General features: G+C 39.4%; 2 protein-coding genes across 27 annotated transcripts in view; one reads left to right on the top strand and one right to left on the bottom strand.

Moving 5' to 3' along the window:
* VTI1A (vesicle transport through interaction with t-SNAREs 1A) overlaps positions 1-4319 on the bottom strand; it is a 351190-nt gene extending 346871 nt beyond the window's left edge. For all 23 annotated transcript variants that reach the window (XR_009403981.1, XR_009403982.1, XR_009403989.1 and 20 more), the window contains exon 1: positions 3934-4319. Coding sequence is in view for 6 of the 23 variants with exons in the window: in XM_059398583.1 (XP_059254566.1) it covers positions 3934-4027 (94 nt within the window). In the remaining 17 variants the exon portion in view is untranslated. The remainder of the gene's footprint in view (positions 1-3933) is intronic.
* A 126-nt stretch (positions 4320-4445) lies between these two features.
* ZDHHC6 (zinc finger DHHC-type palmitoyltransferase 6) lies at positions 4446-20959 on the top strand. 4 transcript variants are annotated; one of them, XM_059398579.1, is made up of 11 exons: positions 4446-4628; positions 5715-6195; positions 7826-7917; positions 9306-9465; positions 10911-11072; positions 12718-12771; positions 17158-17325; positions 18298-18339; positions 19014-19159; positions 19243-19289; positions 20345-20959. In XM_059398579.1, the coding sequence occupies exons 2-11, from the start codon at positions 5929-5931 to the stop codon at positions 20446-20448; spliced, it is 1242 nt and encodes a 413-aa protein (XP_059254562.1). In that variant the 5' UTR covers positions 4446-4628; positions 5715-5928; the 3' UTR covers positions 20449-20959. The 4 variants fall into 4 exon arrangements, with proteins under 4 accessions (XP_059254562.1, XP_059254561.1, XP_059254564.1 ...); XM_059398578.1 differs by having other exon boundaries at positions 4446-4690; XM_059398581.1 differs by lacking the exon at positions 4446-4628 and having other exon boundaries at positions 6149-6195; positions 9398-9465.
* The last annotated feature ends 621 nt before the right edge of the window (positions 20960-21580 follow it).

Raw genomic sequence — 21580 nt, 5'->3', positions numbered from 1 at the left:
AGAGAGACTTGAGCATTTTCTTTTAGCAAAAACATCTGTCTGGTCCCACCACTTTCACTTCTCTCCCTGCCTCCCTCCTTGATATCCTGAGCTCAAAGCCCAATTTCATTTCATATCCAAAAAGCTCAGATCACTCATATACTCTCAAATGTAGGCATCAGCAAGAGAGATCCACCTAACTCTAGTCTAGGCAGAAAAGGAAGAAAGAACTGAGGTCCAAGTTTCCTGTAAGAATTCAATTAATATCACAAAGTCTAAGAAGCTGGGTCCTAAGTAACCCTACCAGCTGTTGCCTCCAGCAGTAGCAACACTTTTAATAGCTAATTTATCATGCACATTCTCTGGGAAGAAAATTGTGCTAGGGTGTTCCAGGCTTTCTTTCATTTGATGTTTTTACAATATTGTAAGGTTGAAGCAATTACATCCTCTCCCCAACTTAAAGATGGAGGAAGCAGGTTTAGAGAGGCCAAGCAACTTGCCCAAGACTGCACATCTAGTAAGTAGCAAAGCAGAGATTCTAATCAGATCCAATGCCATGTGTGAATCTTACAGTGGTAGGATCCACAGAAGACCATTTCTCTCTCTGTAAATGAAGTAAGCAAATAATTGCAGAAGAACATTTTATTTACGATTCTTGAGAATGCCTGCCTGATGTAATGGAGCTTCTGCAGAGCATCTCCCACCTGGGGTTCTTCACCAAAGCAAAAAGAACTTCGCAATTAGTATTAGCTATGGTTTTCACACTTCCGTTTTCTTGACTTCACCACAGAACTCTAATCATTAAAATTAAATTTCAAATAGTGTCATAAAACTGCTACCTAAGAAGGGACTGATGTGTTTCATCAGTCCAAGTACTAAAATTAGTTAAATTCAAACACTTCAGTCTAAGAGCAAAGTCCTTTTATTGTTTAAAACATATCACAGAGTAATCAAATTTCTCCTTTAAAATGAGGTTGTAAAATACTCAATCTTTTTCATTCTCCCTGGAGGTAACACTTTAATACATTGTACATGCACAGCAGAGATTGAAGTTCATTATAATCAATCCAACTCACTCTACTTCAATTTAAATAAATCAGTAAGCTCCGGGAATGAACTGCTCTGGCTGCAAAGTTTGCTCCAATTTTAAACTTCTCAAATTAAGTAAAGCATAGTTCATCTCCTCTAGGTCAACCACTAATGATGTCCAGAGAGATTATAATTACTTTCAATCATACTTTTCTTTCTTTTTTGGTGATACATATTAACTTGTTAGTTCATAGACATATACCTGAAATTTATAACTACATGGATATATTTTTCATCCTTTTCTATTTATCAATTAGAAACAGATTATAAAGGGAGCAAGCATAAGTAACTATTAAGAGGGAAACTACTACATTTTTAAAAATAACTATCATTCGATTAGTCAGGTCAGTAAGCATTTTTCCAGTGCCCACTATACAACATTCTTTCAATTCCGGTGAAGCTGCTATGTTTGGTCCTTACATTAGACTACATGCAAAGCCAGTCAAGGTTTTATTTTTAAGGCATGTAAATCAAAGGTTTCCTTCTATATGGCAAGAATTGTTACATTGAAACATAAAGACAAGGAAAAAAATCAATTGTAACAAGATCTATTTTCTTGGAAACAGCTTTTACAACTCTGCACCCATGGATGACTTTGTTACTTTATATAAAACACCTGCCCAATACAAAAATCTATTAGCCCAAACAGAAAATGCTTCTCTGTTAAAACTGTTACAATTAAAAATAAACAAAAAGCCAACTGAAATCACTAGTCCTGATACTCTGAGCCTCAACTCAAAAGAAGTCGTCTCCAGCAACAAGGAAAACAAAAATCAAGATGGCCTTGGGCAGTGGAGAAAAGCGGAACGGAAGAGAAGAGACGAGGTGATGCATCATGAAGTGATGAGGCCATCAGCCACCTTCTCCGAGGCATCACCTCGTCTCACCAAGGTAGCATATACCTTGGTTCTGTCCTCTTGTTCCCTCACTTGGGCTCATAAACCTCTTTAAGACATCATTCACCTCACCAGAACTAACTGGGACTTCAGGAGATGAGTGGGGTGTAAGTTCAGAGATCCTGGTTTCAAGCAAATGACCCTATTAATAGAAAATAGGTGGGGGAGAGGGAAAGAGAAACAAGGAAATAAAGGAAGAAAATTATTTATAAACACACAAGTTTGGGGAAAGTAGTGAAAGGCAACGAGGAACGACAATTTCGGTCCTGCAGAAATTATTGCTGGCATCACGGACTAACAAGATGGGAAATAGGAAGCTGCCCACCAGCTCACAGATCACTGAGCATCCTCTTTTCTATGCACTATACCCCAGAGCCAGGTAGAGCCAAGTCCAGACGATGGTTCGATTTCCCTAACAAAACTAAGCTAAAAGTAATAATCTTTTTTTTTAATTTTTTATTTTTTATAAACATATATTTTTATCCCCAGGGGTACAGGTCTGTGAATCACCAGGTTTACACACTTCACAGCACTCACCAAAGCACATACCCTCCCCAATGTCCATAATCCCACCCCCTTCTCCCAACCCCCCTCCCCCCAGCAACCCTCAGTTTGTTTTGTGAGATTAAGAGTCTCTTATGGTTTGTCTCCCTCCCAATCCCATCTTGTTTCATTGATTCTTCTTCTACCCACTTAAGCCCCCATGTTGCATCACCACTCCCTCATATCAGGGAGATCATATGATAGTTGTCTTTCTCTGCTTGACTAAAAGTAATAATCTTATCTGCAACTAACCACTCAAATCTGTACTTAGAGAAAGATAAATCCTAAAACAATGTCTCACATACAAAAAAAAATTACCAAATATCATATTCATATTCATCTGTTCATTAACTTAAACATTCTTCTGAGCCCTAAGTAAATGCCAAGGAAATCAAACAAAGCTCCCACCTTCATAGTTGACAGTTAAGCATGGAAAGTAAGATATGCTAAAACACTAAAACTGAGCACCTGGGTGGCTCAGTCGGTTAAGTGTTTGCCTTTGGCTCAGGTCATGATCTCAGGGTTTTGTGATGGAGCCTCCAGAGGACAAGGGAGTGCCTGCTGAGGGGGAGGGTCTGCTTTTCCCTCTCCCTCTCGCTGCTCCCTCTACCACTGCCCGTGCTCTCTCTCTCTCCCACTCACTCTCTCAAATAAATTATTTAAAAAAAAATAAAACAAAGAAACCAAACCAAAAACACCTCTAGATGGGATACGTGGAATTTTAAAAGTGATAAAAATCATCCTGTACCAAGTGTCACATAAAATTAGGTTACAGTCTCCCAAGAAGGATGAAAAATAAGATAAGGGGCTGGGGGTTATGAAAAATACTAGTAATTATAGCAGCTAAACCAAAAAAAGGGCTTTCCATATGTTAAATCATTTAATCTCCACAACCCCAGGAGAGATGTATCGTTCTCCATTTTACCAAGAAGTAAAGTTGAGAGCGATTTAAGAAACTTTCGTAAGTTCCACAACTTTTAAGTGGCAAAGCTGGGATCTGAATCCTGGTACCGTGGCTCTTAACCCTATTTTGCCGCATATAGTAGTATTATTACTAACAAAACAACCGGTTGCTGTATATTGCAGACCCATGATTTGGGTACGTTCATTCACTCTTTGAATATCCACTTCTCTATTTTACAAATGAGGCAAAACAAAACAAAAACTAGGAGTCCGAGAAACGTCCCCAAGGTTGCAGAAGTTAACACAGCGGTGAAGTCCGGATTCCAGCCCAGAAGCTCAGCGCAGGCTCCTCTCCTGGCACTCCACAACCCAGCCTGGACTGTGCTTTCCCCCTCAGCCAAGTCCAGCTCCATCACTCCGGGGGGAACCCTGCCCCACCTCGCTCCTCAGAGACGTTCCACCGCCCGCGAGCCTCAGCGCCCTCGGGGCCACCACCCCCGCCCCGCCGGGTCAGGACTCTCACCAGGCGGGAGACGGGGGACCCTCGCAATCTTGCTGGTGATCTCTGCCGTGAGCACCGCGAAGTCCTGCTCGTAGCCTTCGAAGTCGGATGACATGGCGGCTCGGGAAAGGTCGGCCCGGGCCGGAGCCCAGGTCGTGGCAAGAGCCACGCGGGACCGACGAACACCGTGTAGGGACCCTGGGAGGGGGCCTCGAGAGCAGAGTGGAGAACCGGGGACAGCTCCCAGCCCGGCCGCTTCCTGGTTGTTCGTCGCAATCTCAGTCCTCCGGAAATGGGCCTGGATGCGTTTTTTATTGTCCGCTCGGGCTTCAAGATTTTTTTAAAAATCTCGAAAAGAAAAGCACTTCTATTAGGGCCCTGAAAAGCTTCCTAAAACCTGCGGGTTTTCGGGGATCACGGAAAGCATTTTTTGCCACTCCACGTTCTGAAAAGCGGCTCTGGTTCCCTCAAGCTAAGGCTCCCAGGAACGTGCTTCCCCGGGGAAGTGTGATGTGGGGAACCTCCCGGAAGTGGCTGTCGCAGAGACGGTGCCGCGGGCGGGAGGTGGAGAGCAGCGGCGAGAGAGCGGGCGGGGAGACAGACCGGTGGCGGCAGGTTCTGCACTCCACCCTCTTCCAGCCAGGATTTGCTTTCTGCTTGCGCGGGCCTGAGGTCCCCATGACGGCGTTATCCGAAGAGGAGAAAACCTGTTCCGGGTGAGCCCAGGCCGCCCCGGAAATGCGATGGCTGAGGAGCGGGCACTCAGGACCGGTCTGAGGTGGGAGCCAAGGCAAGGGATTTAACTGTGATTTGGGCGGTCTTCGCCCCACCCGAATGAGCCCAGAATCTCCAGAATGTTGAAACCGACCACGCTTGCCGGGATGTTTCTCCTCTGAGGGAGGATTTCCAAGCGCTCTGCTCCATGACCCGGGCGGGAAACTGAGGCACGGGGCAGCAGCATCTGTTGCGTGAAAGTCCTTATTCCCCTTTATCTGGGATCGTCCCTGGACTCGCTGCAGCCCAGTGAGAAATCAGTCCTTCCACAGATCTTCCGGCGCTCGGCGTCCTGCCTTCCCCGGCCCTCGCTGCGGAGGCATTTCCTCCTTTTTTTTTTTTCCCCCTCAGATATTTTCATTCCTGTTCATTCCCCCGTGTTCCTCGAGTCGTGACTGCACACACACACCTCTGCCCCCCCCCCCCCCCCCCCCCCCCCCTGCTTCCCCCCCCTCGGCTCTCTACCTTCGGCCCCAGTAGATCCTGCAGTTGGTGTTTGGGAGCAATCGCGGGCAAAAGGTCTGAGCCCGAGTCGGGCTCTTAACTAGACGAACGGCGATTCGGTAAAAGGCAGTTTGGAATTCCGCAGAAGGAGGTGGATGACTTGGTTCCTGGTCTGGGGTCAGCGGTTAGTGGTCAGCTTGGTGTAAGCCCCCGCTCCAAGCCAGTTTCTTTTCTATGAAGAAGGGAGCAGAATTCAGTCACCCCTCGCGCCTGCTCCAGCTCTGAACCTCTTGGTCTCCCCAAACCGTTCACTAAAGGTTGGACAGTCCCAGTTCCCCGACAAGTTGGAAACAAAGGAGTAAAAAGCAACTCTTTCCGAATCCTGTATTCAGTTCAGACGCCATTCAGCCTGGAGTCCTGTTTGGGATAAGCCCTGTTTGGGGATAAAATACTTCTCTTCAGCATCGGAGAAGGCGCTCATCCCATAGAAGTGCACTTGGGAGATGCTTTTGTTTAGGTGGTTATTGGAGGTCAATGTATATAATAAAATTTTTTACTGAGCTTTCTCATTTTGTTTTCTTTAGATTGGGTTTCAAGCCAAGACACTGGATTCTCCTAGTTGAGACAAAGAGCTCTGAGTGTGTTACAGTGAAAATGGCATAATCTGCACTAACCTCCCACCGCTTAAAGGCATGACAGTTAAGGAACCCACATGGACTGGTGGCACATGGAAATGTGTGCACAGAAAAAGGAAATCTATAATTTTTTAAAAGTAGGAAGGCATTCTTCCTCACCAGAATGGGTACATTCTGCTCGGTTATCAAGTTTGAAAATCTCCAAGAATTAAAGAGACTGTGTCATTGGGGTCCCATTATAGCCCTTGGTGTTATAGCAATATGTTCTACGATGGCCATGATTGACTCTGTGTTGTGGTATTGGCCTTTACATACAACTGGAGGAAGCATGAACTTCATCATGTTGATTAATTGGACGGTCATGATTCTTTATAATTACTTCAATGCCATGTTTATTGGTCCTGGCTTTGTTCCTTTGGGGTGGAAACCGGTAAGAAAAAGATCTAAGATAAGAAACTCTAACAATAATCATATATTTAGTTTATGGCTTATCTGCTAACCAATAATATCAGACACAGGCTACTTTTTGCCTTAGTAGAGTCTAAGCATATTATTCTAATTATCATTTAGAGCTCAAAGAATTTATTTTTTATTTTTATTTTTTTTTAAGATTTATTTATTTGAAAGACAGAGATCACAAGTAGGCAGAGAGGCAGGCGGACAGAGAGAGAGGAGGAAGCAGGCTCTCCACTAAGAAGAGAGCCTGATGCGGAGCTCGATCCCGGGACCCTGGGATCATGACCCGAGCTGAAGGCAGAGGCTTTAACCCACTGAGCCACCCAGGCGTATCTGTTTGAAAATACTCATCTAAATTAGTATTTCCCAAAAATTAAAAAAAAAAAATTAGTATTTCCCAGAGAAATTTTATGGAATACTTGTCCTGCATTAAAAGAAAAAAGAGGAATGAAGGGGTCTGGGGAGTCTATAAAAATTGCTGGCTTAAATCATAAAGTTTTAAAGTCAATGTTAAAATCGTCACATTAGGAAGTACAGTACAAATCAATTTGTGACTTTTTAAAAGTTGTGGAAAGTTTATGCTTGTGATTTTCCATATTGCTTGCTGAGGGACACCACCTGATAGCTTGTTAGAAATGCAGAATCTTGGGCTCCACTCGAGACCTAGGAATCAGAATCAGCATTCAACAAAATCCCCAGATGATTCTTAAGTATGTTAATGTTGGAGAAACACTAATGTAGTATACTATTTAAAGTGGGTACAGAGATGAGTAAGACAACTTTGTATCCTGAAAAACCTTATAGTTGAGAGAAACCAAGGGACTTGTGTAAGTAACTAAATTATAGGGAAGAATGGGGTGAGTACTGTTGAAGTTTAGAAGGACCTGATCTTTTTCAGCTGGGGACCTGAGGGAGGAGTGGAAATTTCCACAGATGAGAAAGAAGACATTCCAGGTTGGTTGGTGGTGGAAGCATATAGTCAGAAATAACAGCTTATGTTGTGCCAATAAAGCGGAAACTAAGGCAGATTGTGGAAGGCCTTAAATGTATGAGAAATTGTTAGGCCATAGGGAGGTAGTAGAGGTTTGTCAAGCCAAGCTCTGACCTAATCAGGGTTGCGTTATAGGAATATTATTCTGAAAATAGTTTGGATTAGAAAGAGATACAGGAAAGTAGTCAGAAGTAACTAAAATGGTGCAAAAGAGATCTCAAAAGTGTCAGCTCTGATGTTTGAATCCTCACTCCAGAGTTCCTGCCACACGGTCAGCTACCTTTTTCCTGAACTCCTCCCATTCTAGTAAAAGTTTGGAAAAGTAGAATCAGCTACGATCAGTGGTGGTGGGTTTGGGTAGAGCAGGGGGAAGAGAAATTAAAAATGAGTTCTGGGTAATTGGAAGAGCAATGTGGCTGTTAACCAGAAACTCATTATTTAAAAATATTTCAGCTCAAATAAAAGGACTGGAAATGCAAGTTAGGATTCTGTCCTTACCCAACCCCTCACAGAAGAAAAATCAAACCATACCAAAGCATTTATTCATAAGACTTGACATGTTATTACTTAGGATCAGATAACTGATGAATTTTTTTTATATTTTGCTACCAAGGAAAATTCTCAGGATAGCATGTACCTCCAGTATTGTAAAGTCTGCCAAGCATACAAGGCGCCACGGTCACATCACTGCAGAAAGTGTAACAGGTACTGTCTTTGCTCCTCTTTGGGGACTGATCAGCTTGGTTACTGGTCTTACGTTTTTCTTTCTGCCACATCAGTCTCAGTTTTAGTCTCTATATGGTGGCTTCTTTGTAAAAACCATTGTCAAAACACTTGTGTCCATATCTCCATTTTATTAAGTTACCAATTTGATAATAAACATTCTTCACTCCTTTTTGTTATAAGTGAAAAGATTTTTTTTATTTGCTTTTTGGAAAAATATACATTTAATTTTGCTGCTTGTCCTGCCAAGAGTAAAAAGTTATACCTTCAAGTTGTTTCCATAGATCAGGATTAATTGTGCTTGTCTGCTGTCGTCTTGACTAGCTTTAGAATTGTTCTGAGTCTAAATTATAAGGGACACCTGCCCTTTCCATCATTTGGGTCGACTAACATTTACACGTTATGCAGATCTAATAAATGAACTCAGGTGTGTATTATCGCTAGTGTTCAATATAAAAAACTTAATGGGAAGAAAATGAAATCACTATAAGAATACAAAATAAACTAGAACTTTTTTACATACACAGCTCTTACACTGATTTATTAATAAGAAATTTGTGATGAGAATGTTGAGGTTTAGGAAAACCATTTGTGGCAAATATATAGTTTGGTATGAGGCCAGGAAATATTCTTCTAGCAACAAGGAAAGGAAGCTCAGTAAGACTTTGCTTGTTATACCACATCTTATATTCCATAGTTAGCTTCATAGCTCAGAGAATCCACATCTAAAGGACGAGAACAGGAAGGAAGTTACAAGGTCTTCTCGGTCCCATCAACCCTGGCAGAGATTTAGAAGTGATTTTGTTGAATCTCTGTTGTACTCTACCTCAGTCACTGCATTTCAGAGCTAGAGATTAAAATAAATCTTTTTTTAAAAGATTTTATTTATTTATTTGACAGGCAGAGATCACAAGCAGGCAGAGAGGCAGGCAGAGAGAGGAGGAAGCAGGCTCCCTGCTGAGCAGAGAGCCCGATGTGGGGCTCCATCCCAGAACCCTGGGATCATGACCTGAGCCGAAGGCAGAGACTTTAACCCACTGAACCACCCAGGCGCCCCTAAGCTTTTTTCTTTATAATGAACCTCTCTGTGGGCCTCCTGACATCTTAAAACAAACTCACTTGTAGCAGACCTTGTTTCCTCAGAAGCTGTTACAAACCCTGACTTCTCTTGTGTTGTTTAGAATTTAAAAGAAGTCACTGTTCAGAGTTGTTTAAAAACTCATAAAGACTTTTCTTTCTGTTCCATGGAGTATAATTCCTCTGTGAGTCAGGCTTGCTGGTTTCCTGTTTACTTGATCTTTTGAAGACCAAAGTTGTTTAAAGTAGACAGGATTTTTTGCCTCATGTTTTATGTAAATTTTTCTTGTTAGATGTGTGATGAAGATGGACCATCACTGTCCTTGGATCAACAATTGTTGTGGTTACCAAAACCATGCTTCGTTCACACTGTTTCTCCTTTTAGCACCACTGGGTTGTATTCATGCTGCCTTCATTTTTGTTATGACTATGTATACACAGCTTTATAATCGGGTAAGTGACAGTGTTTGTTATAAAATCATTTATGCCAAATTAAATGGTAGTTATAGTTATTTAAGGAGCCCCTTTTGGAATGATGATGTTCATGATTTAGGTTGGGAAACAGAACTTTGCTTTACATATATATGAATTTCTTTAAAAAAAAAAAGCTATTAAAATTTAATTTTTTTCTTAAGCTTTTTTTATTCATTTGAGAGAGAGAGCATGAGCGGGAGGGAGAGGGAGAAGCAGACTCCCTGCTGAGCAGGAAGCCTAACACAGGACTGGATCTCAGAACCCTGCAATCATGACCTGAACTGAAGGCAGCCACTTAACTGACTAAGCCACCCAGGTACCCAAACACTTAGTTTTTTAGATGAGGAAAAATTATTTTGTTTTGGAAACGTACCTTACTAGCTGTAGTTGAAGTTGATAATATTATTACTGTATGTATAATTTATTCGATTTCACACTTTGTAGCTGTGGTGAGAATAATGAGAAAAAAGGAACAAGAAGAAAAAGCCCTAGTATTTTCTATTTCCATCTAATTCATTTTGCAAGTTTCAGTTCTTCTGTTCATTTCTAATTCCAGTGCCATGGAAGGTAGCTCATGGAGCAGGCACATGTCCTAAAATATCCTCCAGAAGATTAGGTTGACTGATGGGCAAGTAGAAAACTTCAGGGGCACAGATTCAATCCCTAAAGAAGCCTGGTGGGTAAATGCTACAAGGACTGTAGCACCTGGAGAACGTAGGCCCTTCATCGGTGGGACAATCCGTATCAACCTCAACCAGTTTCTGATGTCTGGACACCTAGTCCAGTGATACTAGATCTTCTAGTTTTTCAGGAAAAAATCAGAAAATCTGGACTTCAAAAAAGTTAAAGTTAAACCAGAAGTTTAACGTCTCCTGATTTTTAAATGTTAGCACCTGGGTGACTATTTGAAAACATTTTGCAGACCAGGTGGTAAGCATCTACAGGGCATGTTTCGCTGCATTTTGCCAGTTTTTACACCTCTGATTGTGGCACATGAGGGAAGAAACAACTAAATTCTAGGCTGTCTTTTTTTTTTTTTTTTTTTTTTTTTTGCTGCGGAAGATTCCTGTAAATATTGAAAAGCAAGGAGAAGATGGGTGACACAATTATAACTTAGATTGATGACTAGTGTTGTTCATGCATATTAATGTTAGTCGGTATACCTTATGCTTTCTGAGGAAATAATTAAAAACAAACAAACAAAAAAGGTAACATTCGAAAATAACTAAGAATGATATTCTGCGTATCAGTATGAGTTCAAGCCCCAGTATCAATTAGAAACACATTAGAAATTCATTTTCTTTTAGCCACAGCTTCAGGTTATCATTTGTTGATCTTTTTTTGATCAAGTTGTTTTAAGTGTCCCAGTACAATCTGACCATTTATAACAACTGAACATTTCAAGTGTGTGTTGTTGTTCGTAGCTCTCCTTTGGTTGGAACACAGTCAAGATTGATATGAGTGCAGCCCGGAGAGATCCTCTTCCAATTATTCCATTTGGATTAGCAGCATTTGCGGCTACTTTGTTTGCCTTGGGATTAGCTTTAGGAACAACCATAGCTGTTGGGATGTTGTTTTTTATCCAGGTAAGTTTCTTGTTTACCTCTAGCAAAAAGTTGTTCACTTACTGGGGCTGCTTGTGATGAGAAAGAGCTGAAGACCGCATTCAGGTATGCAGTATGAAATGGAAGTTACTGTTACCTGTACCATCGAGGTAGCTAATCTCTGTACTAGCCAGATGATTTTGAAGTGACTACCTAAATCTCCAGGTAATTGATTGAATTTTTAAAGTGTTATCTTAGAGTTATATATCACTTTATAGTTGAGAAAGCCTTTATCACATTATGGTCTCTCTTGATCTTTACATCAACCCCCAGAAAGAGTTGAAGAGGAATATTTTCCCCTTCCTTACAGATGAGTAATTGAATCACAGAAAGGTGAAGTGACTTAACTCAAGATAATCCACTTATGTATTCAGTAAACATAATTATTAATGCTGTTTTATAATAGCATGTATTTAATCATCATCATCATAATAAAGCCAATGTTTATTCAGCACTTATTATGTGCAAGACACCGTTTTAGGGACATCACATGTAGTAGTTCATTTAATTCCAATAACAACCCTATGGTACGGTGCTATTTAATGGCTACTCTGGTGAATTAGTGTGCTAATTTCGGAGGCTGCAATAATGAAAAAAGTCCTGCTCTTAGGGAAGTCACAATTAGTAGTAAACAGTTAACTAATACTGGCTCATGCGAATATCACAGATTTATGTACAAAGTGCTGTGAGAGCACAGGGGAGAAGGATGTGGCCCATGACAAAACAGTTATGAACCATTCCGTTCACTTAGATAACTTACTCACTAGTCGAAGGCCCGCTGTGGGCCAGGTTCTGTTGTGCTCAGCCATAGGAATATGGTGAGGACTTCTTTCCCATATGTGTCTTTACCCTGCCCCACTGTTTCTGTGGACACAGCTGGACTAAAAGGAAACGCAGACCTCTCATAGAATCAAAAATGCTGGCCTGAGGGCTCTGGTGCATCACTCAACCCTTTCAAACTTGTAGTTTTGAAATATCTTGGTTTTGGTTATACTTTATGTTTTCTATTAGCCTGGGGTCAAATTCTTTGAAAAAATTCCCCCACTGCCTCTGATTAAGAATCATATTAGAAATAGACTAAAACCCTGTGGTGTAAAAGCCCAGATAAGTGGATTGAGTCATAGCTAGGAAAATTGATTAATAGAATCAAGACTGAATATATTTGGTTTTTAAAGCAAGTGGAATATCTAGGTTGACTGAGTCACTTCGTTGTAGTAAATAAATTAATCATAAACTTAAGGTTAATTAAAGATAGTGATAAGCGATTTTAGTAGCAAAATGCACAAATACTGATTAAGTATCAATGTTTTATTAATAGTGTGGAAGCCTTGTTCAGAAGTTAGTACTTAAAACCTGAAGCTTTATTAAGCTAGTAGATTCAGATTTGATTATGGATGATGACCATTATCATTTTGTGGAGAGGCTTTGTAGCACAGTGCTGAAGAGCAAGGACTTTAGAGTCAGATAGACCACACCCTGAGTATGTCACTTAACCTTTGTTATCCTGATCTCTTCATCAGTGGAATGCACCAATAAAAACTATCTCATAGGGTTACTACAAAGATGATAATCTTAAATGAACTGAAGTTTCATCATAAAATTTTACTGTGTATCATTTAATTTTCAGATGAAAATAATTCTCAGAAACAAAACTTCTATTGAATCATGGATTGAAGAAAAGGTAAATTTTAATAATTGTTTCCTCAATCTCAATAAAGATTAGCTCAGAAAAAAATAAAAAAAAATAAAGATTAGTTCATAGGCCAGATTAACTAATAAATGCCTGGAAGTGAAAACTTCACTATCAGATGGCTTTCTTCAGTCATTTGAGTGCCACATAAAAGAAGAATATAAAAAAGAAACATTTTGATTCATTCTTGGTTTAATGTAACTCCCACAGAAATATGCTTCTCATTCACCCTGAGTTGCTGAAGAAGCCCAAGCCATCCATTAAATCATTTGGCCATTCTTCCTCAGATTAGGGGTTAAGGCAGACCATTCAGAAAGGAACATCTCTCCCACCAAGATGCCATCAAGTTTTTTTCAGTGCTTTAGGACTAACAAACCTTCATAAGCCATAGGACTTAGAGCATAGCTTGTTACAGACCTCCCAACCCTTAATACATACTTCATTCTGTCTGTTGCGATTCTGTTGTAAAGTCCATCTGACCACTCTGCTCCCTGCTTACAGCTTCTCAGAGCCTCACCATCACTGTAGCAGGGACTATAAACCCACATGCCTGCGGGGGCCAGGCGGATCACTTAGGTGACAGGAGCCAGCCTGTGATACTAGAGCTGCCTAACAGATGAAGCTGATTGTTACCATGGGGGGGGGGGGGGTACTCACTCAGTATTCTGAAATCATCTAATTGTTTTTCTAGAAGAGTAAGAGATCTGGATTTCTGTGACATCTCTTTGTTTTTAGATATTAGGAAGCAGTTCACATTAAAAACAAAAAGCCTTGTGGGCCAAATAAAACATAACAATAGGACATATTTAGCCCCCTGGCAGCCAGTCTATAGCTTGAAGTTATAGGACTAGTTTCTTAAACTTTTTGGTTTCAGAACCCTTTTACATTCTCAAAATTGTTAAGGACACTAAAGAGCTTTCTTAATTTGTGTAGTAGTTATCAATGATTGTCATATTTCCTGAGAAAAATTTTGAAGCTTTATAATTTCATTAAAAATAATATACCCATTATATGTTAATAAAAATAGCATATTTTAAAAAATTATTATATTTTTCAAAGTAAAAAATAGAAGAGTGGCATTGTTTTGTATTTTTACAAATCTCTTTAATATCTGACTTAACAGAAGACAGTTGGATTCTCACTTCTCCTGCATTCACTCTGTTGCGATATGTTGCTTTGATTGAAGTATATGAAGAAAATCCAGCTTCACACAGATAAGTAGGTAGAAAAGGAAAGAGTATTTGAATAGGCTTTTTAGTTGACAGTGGATATTCTTTGGTACTACATGAGAACTTCACAGGTGATAGCCTTGAAAGGTTAGTTGTATGTGAGAGGTAAAGCTCTATCAGTAAACGTTTTGTACTCTTGTACATTTCAGTCCATCAGTACATCTTGCTCTTTGAATGGACCTTTTACCCATACATGATTTTATAACATCAGGTATTGGTCATTTGGAAAATACAGTTTTATAGAGTAATGCACATTTTCCAAATGCTGACACATTGATTCATATCATTACCAATTTTCTGGGGGAAGGGCCTTTATTTTGGAAAGCAATCAGGCTCATCGCAGTGGATACAAATTTTCCAAAGTTCTAATTTTCACTTGAAAGCCTTAATTTTTTCACTGACAATAGATAGTTGTTTACATTGAAGTAACAGCTTGACTTTGTTAATTTTTGAGAAAATTTCTGCCAAATATTGAAGTTTCAGTAACCTTAGTTTGTTTCATTACTCATTCTTTCAAGTAAAATTGCATTAAATGAAAAAAGTTGGCTATACAGCTTTTATTAGTTCACAACACAAACAGATGTTTTCCTTGAGATAAATGCTTTGGTGTGCTTTATGTGTCCTCCCCATTTTGTCACATGAGAGGTCATCTACTTGAGAGTTGAGATTTAATGAAAATAATTATTTTTATTGCATCATCGAGAACATTCTTATATAAAACTTTTGTTCGATTTTTTTTTAAATCATGAGTATGTAATGGTGAAGAATATAATCTCTATTTGCACAGTTTGGTGCCACTATCATGATTCCTGCTAAAGGTACTAGCAATTTTACCCACTACTGCAAATATCAACACAATGAAAAAGACAAATAACATGTTAATATTAAGATGAAAGTTGTTTGATTTTGTTGAACCATAAGAGAAGATCTTGGGGACTGGGAGAGGTGTGCCAGGCATGCTTTGAGAACCACTGATATACATACGGGGTTAAGTCCGAGCTCCTTAGCATTTTCTACCTCTTCCCACCCCATCTCACTCTTGATACCAACTAAAATCAAAAACTCCCAATTTTATACATCATATGCTTCTCTATCTTTTCACATGTCATTCGCTCCACCCAGAACACTCTTCCTCCTTGTTGCTGATTTCTTCTGCCTCAAGACCTAGTTTAGGTGTCATTTCTTCCAAAGAACCTTCCTTGACTCTCCCTAGATTAGCTAAGTGGGCTTTATTTTTTTCTTTCTTTTTTATTTTTTTTTCTTTGCCTTTCCCATAGCACCTGTTACACATCTCTGTTGCCTCTTTCTTACTTTCTCTCTCTCTCTCTTTTTTTAAATTTTATTTATTTATTTATTTATTTATTTATTTATTTATTTTGAGAGAAAGGGAGAGAGCATGAGCGGGGGGGAAGGACAGAGAGGGAGAGAGAGAATCTTAAGCAGGCTCCACACTCAGTGCAGAACTTGATGTGGGACTGAATCTTAGTAGCCGGAGATCATGACCTAAGCTAAAATCAAGAGCCGGATGCTTAACCGACTGAGCCAAAAGGGACCACACCTCTGTTACCTTCTAACACAGTATTGATAGAATACCCCAACTTCACTGAGTGCTTCTCTTAGGCAGAGACCAGGCCTCAGTCTTTTTGTAAGCTACTCATCCTTACCACTGTTTCTTTGTTAATGGCTTAAATCTCTGTTCTTTGAGACTCTTAACCATTTTGAAGATTCTGAGACTTTTGTTTATAGAAAGGGAAAATAAATTATCCTTTACTGTTTGTGTGGGAATTTGCAGTTTAGTAGATTCATACATATACATATAGCTTGACAATTATTTTAATTGAATTAACATCAATATTATTTTCTAAGCAATAGAAAACTTTCTAAGCAAGAAAACTTTCCCTAAAATATTGTCCCCGATAATAAAGTATTTCAAGGTGTCATTTCTAGTTAATAATGTAATGTATCATCATTAGATAATAATTTTTTTCTGATGACGAAGGCTCTTCATAAAGTACCGTGCTAAACCTAGAAGTTATTTTAAAACTGGCACTCTGTTGCTGACTAAAAAATATAAATAAGTGGTTAACTTTATAGAAAATTTATTGAAATTTATCAGGCACTAAAATTGATACAAATTTAAAAAACAAAAAAAATTGATACAAACTCAGCTGGGTTTGTATACTTATAAGAATAAATTATGCATCTTTATACCACTAGGTGTCAGTGGAACTTAAGAAATTCTAAGTCAGTTTATCTCCTTAAGTTCAAGTTAACAATTCAAGTGCCTAGAATATAATTTATACAACCTGAATATTTATGTATATGTATAAAGTACACCTATAAATGCATATATACATAAGTATATATATATATACGTGTATAATGGTATAAAAAACTGAAAGAGGATCAACACATTTCTGCTAGTTTTTTGAGAAAATAATTTTCAGAAAATGATGACTCCCCTGGAACCCATTTTTCTGGCTGCTTCACAGGTGTTGTTGCTACCCACGATACAACTGCCGCATTCTGGAGCACCCCTGAAACAGTTCTTTCATCCTGAATAAACTCTTGCTTTCTCTTAAATCTTTTTATCACCATCCCTTCCTGACACCTATATTCTTTTGTTTTGCTGAGCAAAGAGCATTAAGGATATGTTATATGTGGAAAAAAGCTAATAACTCATTTATTTATTTAGATTTTATTTATTTGAAAGAGAAAGAGCACGAGCAGGGAGAGGGGCAGTGGAAGGAGAAGCAGACTCCTGGCTGAGCAGGAAGCCCGACATCACGCTTCCATCCCAAGATCCTGAGGCCATGACCTGAGCCCCAAAAGCAGATGCTTAACCAACCAAGCCACCCAGGCACTTACTAACTCTTTTAATAAGGATTTTTGAATGTGTGTTCCTGAATAAGCCCAGTCAGACATTTCCTGAATGATCTCATATGAGGTCGGTGTTATATAGCAAGTTCCTCTTATATTATGATAAGTTTGTCTGTCTCTTCTGTGTAACATGACCACAAGGAGGAAGCATTCTTAGGAGTGACACAAATTTGAGGAATAAATGTATGTTACTGTCAATACTATCAATAGGACAGTATTTAGAGCCATTGGAGGCAGAGGCATCTGCTATCTTCTTTGTTACCCACAGGCTAAAGATCGAATTCAGTATTACCAACTGGATGAAGTCTTTGTTTTTCCCTATGATATGGGAAGTCGGTGGAAGAACTTTAAGCAGGTATTCACGTGGTCAGGGGTCCCGGAGGGAGATGGACTAGCGTGGCCAGTGAGAAAAGACTGTCACCCATACAGCTTAACAGTAAGTATTTCTGTGCAAATAGGCTTTCCTTTCTATCTAACCCTTGTTTCCTTAAGTGCCCCTTAACTCAGATGACATTTTATAGTAAGATAAGTCATATGGCTTTTTTCAGTTTGGCAAAAATAAATCTAAGTTAAAAATCCCAAGGCACTCCTTCTGTCCTCTCTCTCTTTTAATTTAAATCTCTCTTTAATCCTCCATACATGGGACATAAAGTCCTGATCCCCTTACTTAGTTACAGAATCCAGCCTAAAGCTGCCTCCAACTACTTCCTAATGGAAACCACCCTTTCCAACCGGCGTGGTTTCCTCAGTGAACCCCTTGTGTGTTCCTGCCACCTAACTCTGTCCATGCTGTTTTTTCTCTCCTGTGACCTCTTCTGTATTAGAAATTATCAAGGCCAGTTCCAGTTCCACCTCATCTTGATTTGGCACTTAACCGTATGCAACTCTGTGGTACCCATGAGGTCTCACTTTTATTTAATTCTTTTATCTTATATCTTTAACAAGATTCTAATACAGAGACCACGAGTTATCTTGATTTCCCTTACTATATCTAATATAGTACCATTTAATAAATTGTTGCTGAATAAGTGAGGAAAAGTATATCATAATGATGACTTTCATTGGAGACTTGCGGATGAATTTTGCAGTCTTGTCTACCTTGTCTCTGAAGAATCCGTGAATCTCTGTCATCATCACTTTCAGGACTAGCCTAGAAGTCCCATGAGGGCAGTGAGTACATCTCCCTGATCCCTGGGCCATAGCAAATGCTCAGTGATTATACACAGATGAAGACAGAGACTATGGAGAAGAAAGCCTCATGCCAGCTCCTGCTCTGTCAGAGAGCCCACTTTCCACTTTTCTGAACAAAACAAAACAAAAACATGGGGCCTTTGAATTGTCAGCACTGTGAAATGCTGGAAAATTGGGAGTTTGTTGTAACATTTGTTCTTTTTATATCTCCAAACAGATTGAACAGTTGAAACAAAAAGCAGATAAAAGAGTCAGAAGTGTAAGTAAAAATTTTGCAATGATACTAGTTTCTTTTTCCTTTTGTCAGGCTCTACCCTTCTGTATAGTTTTCAGAATTGCCTCTGAGTAGAAGCTAACTGTTGGCTTTTATGAAATAATGTTTCTTACTACAATTGTTGAAATTTGATACAGTTCACTTTTGTTTTCTTTTAAGTAGTTTGGAGGTTTGGAGGGAATGTAGTCAATTTATATTGCCAACAGAAATCCTCATTATAGCTCTTTAGTATGAAACCCATCCTTACACTTATGCTGTACAATTTGATGACCGCTAGCCACATGTGGCTATTTAAATTTAAAGTAACTAAAATAAAATAAAAAATTGAGCTTCTTGGTTGTACTGGCCATATTAGAAGTGCTTAGTACCTGTGTGTGTCTAGGGGCCTACCCATTGGTTACCACAACTATAGAACATTTCCTTCACTGCAGAAAGTTCTACTGGACAGTACTGATCTAAAATTTAATTCGTAGCGATGTGCTTGAAATGCAGGCTAAGAAAAGCCTAGAGAACTAGAAATGTCAGTTGCCTCTTATAAAGGATCTGGGAGGTAAAGACTTGTCACCTGATAACTTTGGGTCTGCCTTTAACAGTTTAAATTCAAATTTACAGAAATTCAGAGGTAAACATTACATTGTTTTTCTGATTACTGATGCCAGGTACGGTATAGAGTAATAGAAGATTACAGTGGTGCCTGCTGTCCTTTGAATAAAGGAATCAAAACCTTCTTCACGAGCCCCTGCACTGAAGAGCCTCGAATAAGGCTACAGAAAGGGGAATTCATTTTAGCCACAAGAGGGTTACGGTGAGTGAGAGAAAGTACTGACTTTCTTCTTTAAATTAGCATCTAGCCTAAAAAAATTAATTTTAATCTTTTAAATATTTCAGATACTGGTTGTATGGAGATAAAATTCTTGATGATGCCTCTGTAGAAGGTATGGAAATGGCAACAAATGTTTAATAGACCAGCTGCTAGTAATAATTCCAAATTGTGCGAGAACAACTGTTACAATCAGTGTCATGTGTATTAGGACATAACCATCAAGCATAAGACATAAGACACACCATCAAGCAACAGAAAAAGGCTTCTTAGATTATTTCTCCATAGCACTTCTATTTATCAGGTCTTTTTAGGGGCAGCTAATATCGGAGGTCATCATGATCTGTGTGACAGGCACTTGTAGAAGTGCTTCACTTGTGGTGAAGCCCCCACAGCCCTCATGTACATTTCACTGGTGAGGAAACCAAAATGCAGAGACTGAGCACCTTGCCCAAGACCGCACTAAAAACAGGTAGAGCCAGGTGTCCAGCCCAAGCAGTCCGGCTTTACAGCCTATACACCAGACCCTTTTGCCCTACACTCTCTCTGTGAATGCATATTCCTATGAATTTATTACAGAAATTAACAGATTGAAATTTTCTGTGTCTTTAATTTTTTTTCTTTTCTTTAAGTTTTAGAACTGTTCCTTTGTAAAGTAAAGGTTAATTCTGGATGCCTTTAGATTCACCCAATATGACTGCTTAGGCAACCTTGACACAGAAATTTACATGTTAGGAAGAAACCTAAGAAGGAAATTCATAGAAGCTACAGGGAGGTGGTTCCCTGGAACAGGTGAAGTATGAGAGTGCCCAGAACACCACGATCACACATATGTAAGTGAACACCCACGATCACACATATGTAAGTGAACACCATATCAAGGAATCCTGCCCATGTTCCCCCGCCCCCCCCATGCTCCACTTAGGGCTTGTCCTGAACCACATTTGCACCTTTCCCAGCTAATACCATTTGGGAAATACTGGTTTTCTGACTTGACAGACAGCTTTTAAACATATACATATTTTTTTTTCTCAAATTAAGCTTATAAAAGCTGGTAAAGGAGGAAAAAAGTAAAACAGAACTAAAAGCTTACTGATTTAAAGTAGTGGGACTTATTTGGCTCAGCAAGATCACTAAATCTATTCACATCAATTTCATTTTCTCCATCAGGTGTTTCACGAATCAGAGGCTGGTTCCCTAGAAACTGTGTGGAGAAATGTCCCTGTGATGCTGAAACAGATCAAGCCCCAGAGGGCGAGAAGAAAAATAGATAGCCACTGCTGAAGTAAAATTACTCTTTAAGTCCTCTCCATTACTTGAAAATTGTACATATTACTAAAGAATTATGCAATGAGCCTACTCTGGTTAAGGTGTTCTTTTCCTCAAAGGTGCCCTAGTGCCATAATCTAAATATTTTTATTACCATTTTGAAATGAAGAAGCCATTCTGCATATGCCTTTGAATTCCTGCCCCTCTGTCACTTCTTTCTCTCCACAAAAGGAAAAACACTTCACCCAAGTAAGTCAATTGCATTTTCTCTAGGATTTTTTTTATGCGCTGCACACTATGGACCTCACCTGCAGATATAGTTCCCCCTTTGCCAGGAGCATCTGCATGTGATGCTTTTATTCTGTTTCCCCCTCAGTTATTTCTTATGTAATATTCTAGATACTGTAGAAAACATACATCAGATTCAATATAAGCTTAAATTTTATTACCTGTCTTTTAATAATGCAGATTTTGTCAAATCAAATAAAGATCAATGGCTGTTCTGTATAAATCTAATTTTTTACTATCCTCTTTCTTTTGGCTGACTAAAAAGCTTTGTCATAGTTCTTTGTGGAAAAACTCCTCTACTACCTTGTGAGAAATTGGCATCTTTAATCCCGAGTCTTAAGATACTCAGTAAATGAACTAGTGGTATGAGATCACAGTATTCTGGGAAACTTTCAGCGAGCTCCAACTGCCTCAACTATACACTTGAGTCTCTCAAATCTTGAAGTTCATGCGAATGGTAGGATCTAAGCTGATGGATTGGATGCTTAACGTTGGGCTTGTCTAGGCACAAGTAGAATTACAGAAGTCGTCTGCTCCCATTCTAATTCTTCCTAAGGCAGGGAACTTGAGCTTTTGGGGGTTGTAACAGTTAACATTAAGGGAAGGACACTTGGAGATTTAGCAGTGAATGAAACAGGACTCTGTTCTAGTGATAGGTGGGGGGTAGACAGACAAGCAAAATACACATTGTGAAGAGAGCAGGTAAGATGGTCTGATGGACGTGACCTTTGACAGTTGAAGGGACAAGTTGTTTACCTCTGAGAGTAGCCAGCTGTGTCTTAAACAGAGGAAACAGCCAGAACAACAGGCTGGAATGTGCCTGGCATGTTTGAGGAACAGTAAGGAAGC

Source organism: Mustela nigripes, chromosome 4 (assembly GCF_022355385.1).
Source record: "Mustela nigripes isolate SB6536 chromosome 4, MUSNIG.SB6536, whole genome shotgun sequence".
Classification (NCBI taxonomy): domain Eukaryota; kingdom Metazoa; phylum Chordata; class Mammalia; order Carnivora; family Mustelidae; genus Mustela; species Mustela nigripes.
This window is presented reverse-complemented; position numbering and strand designations above follow the sequence as displayed.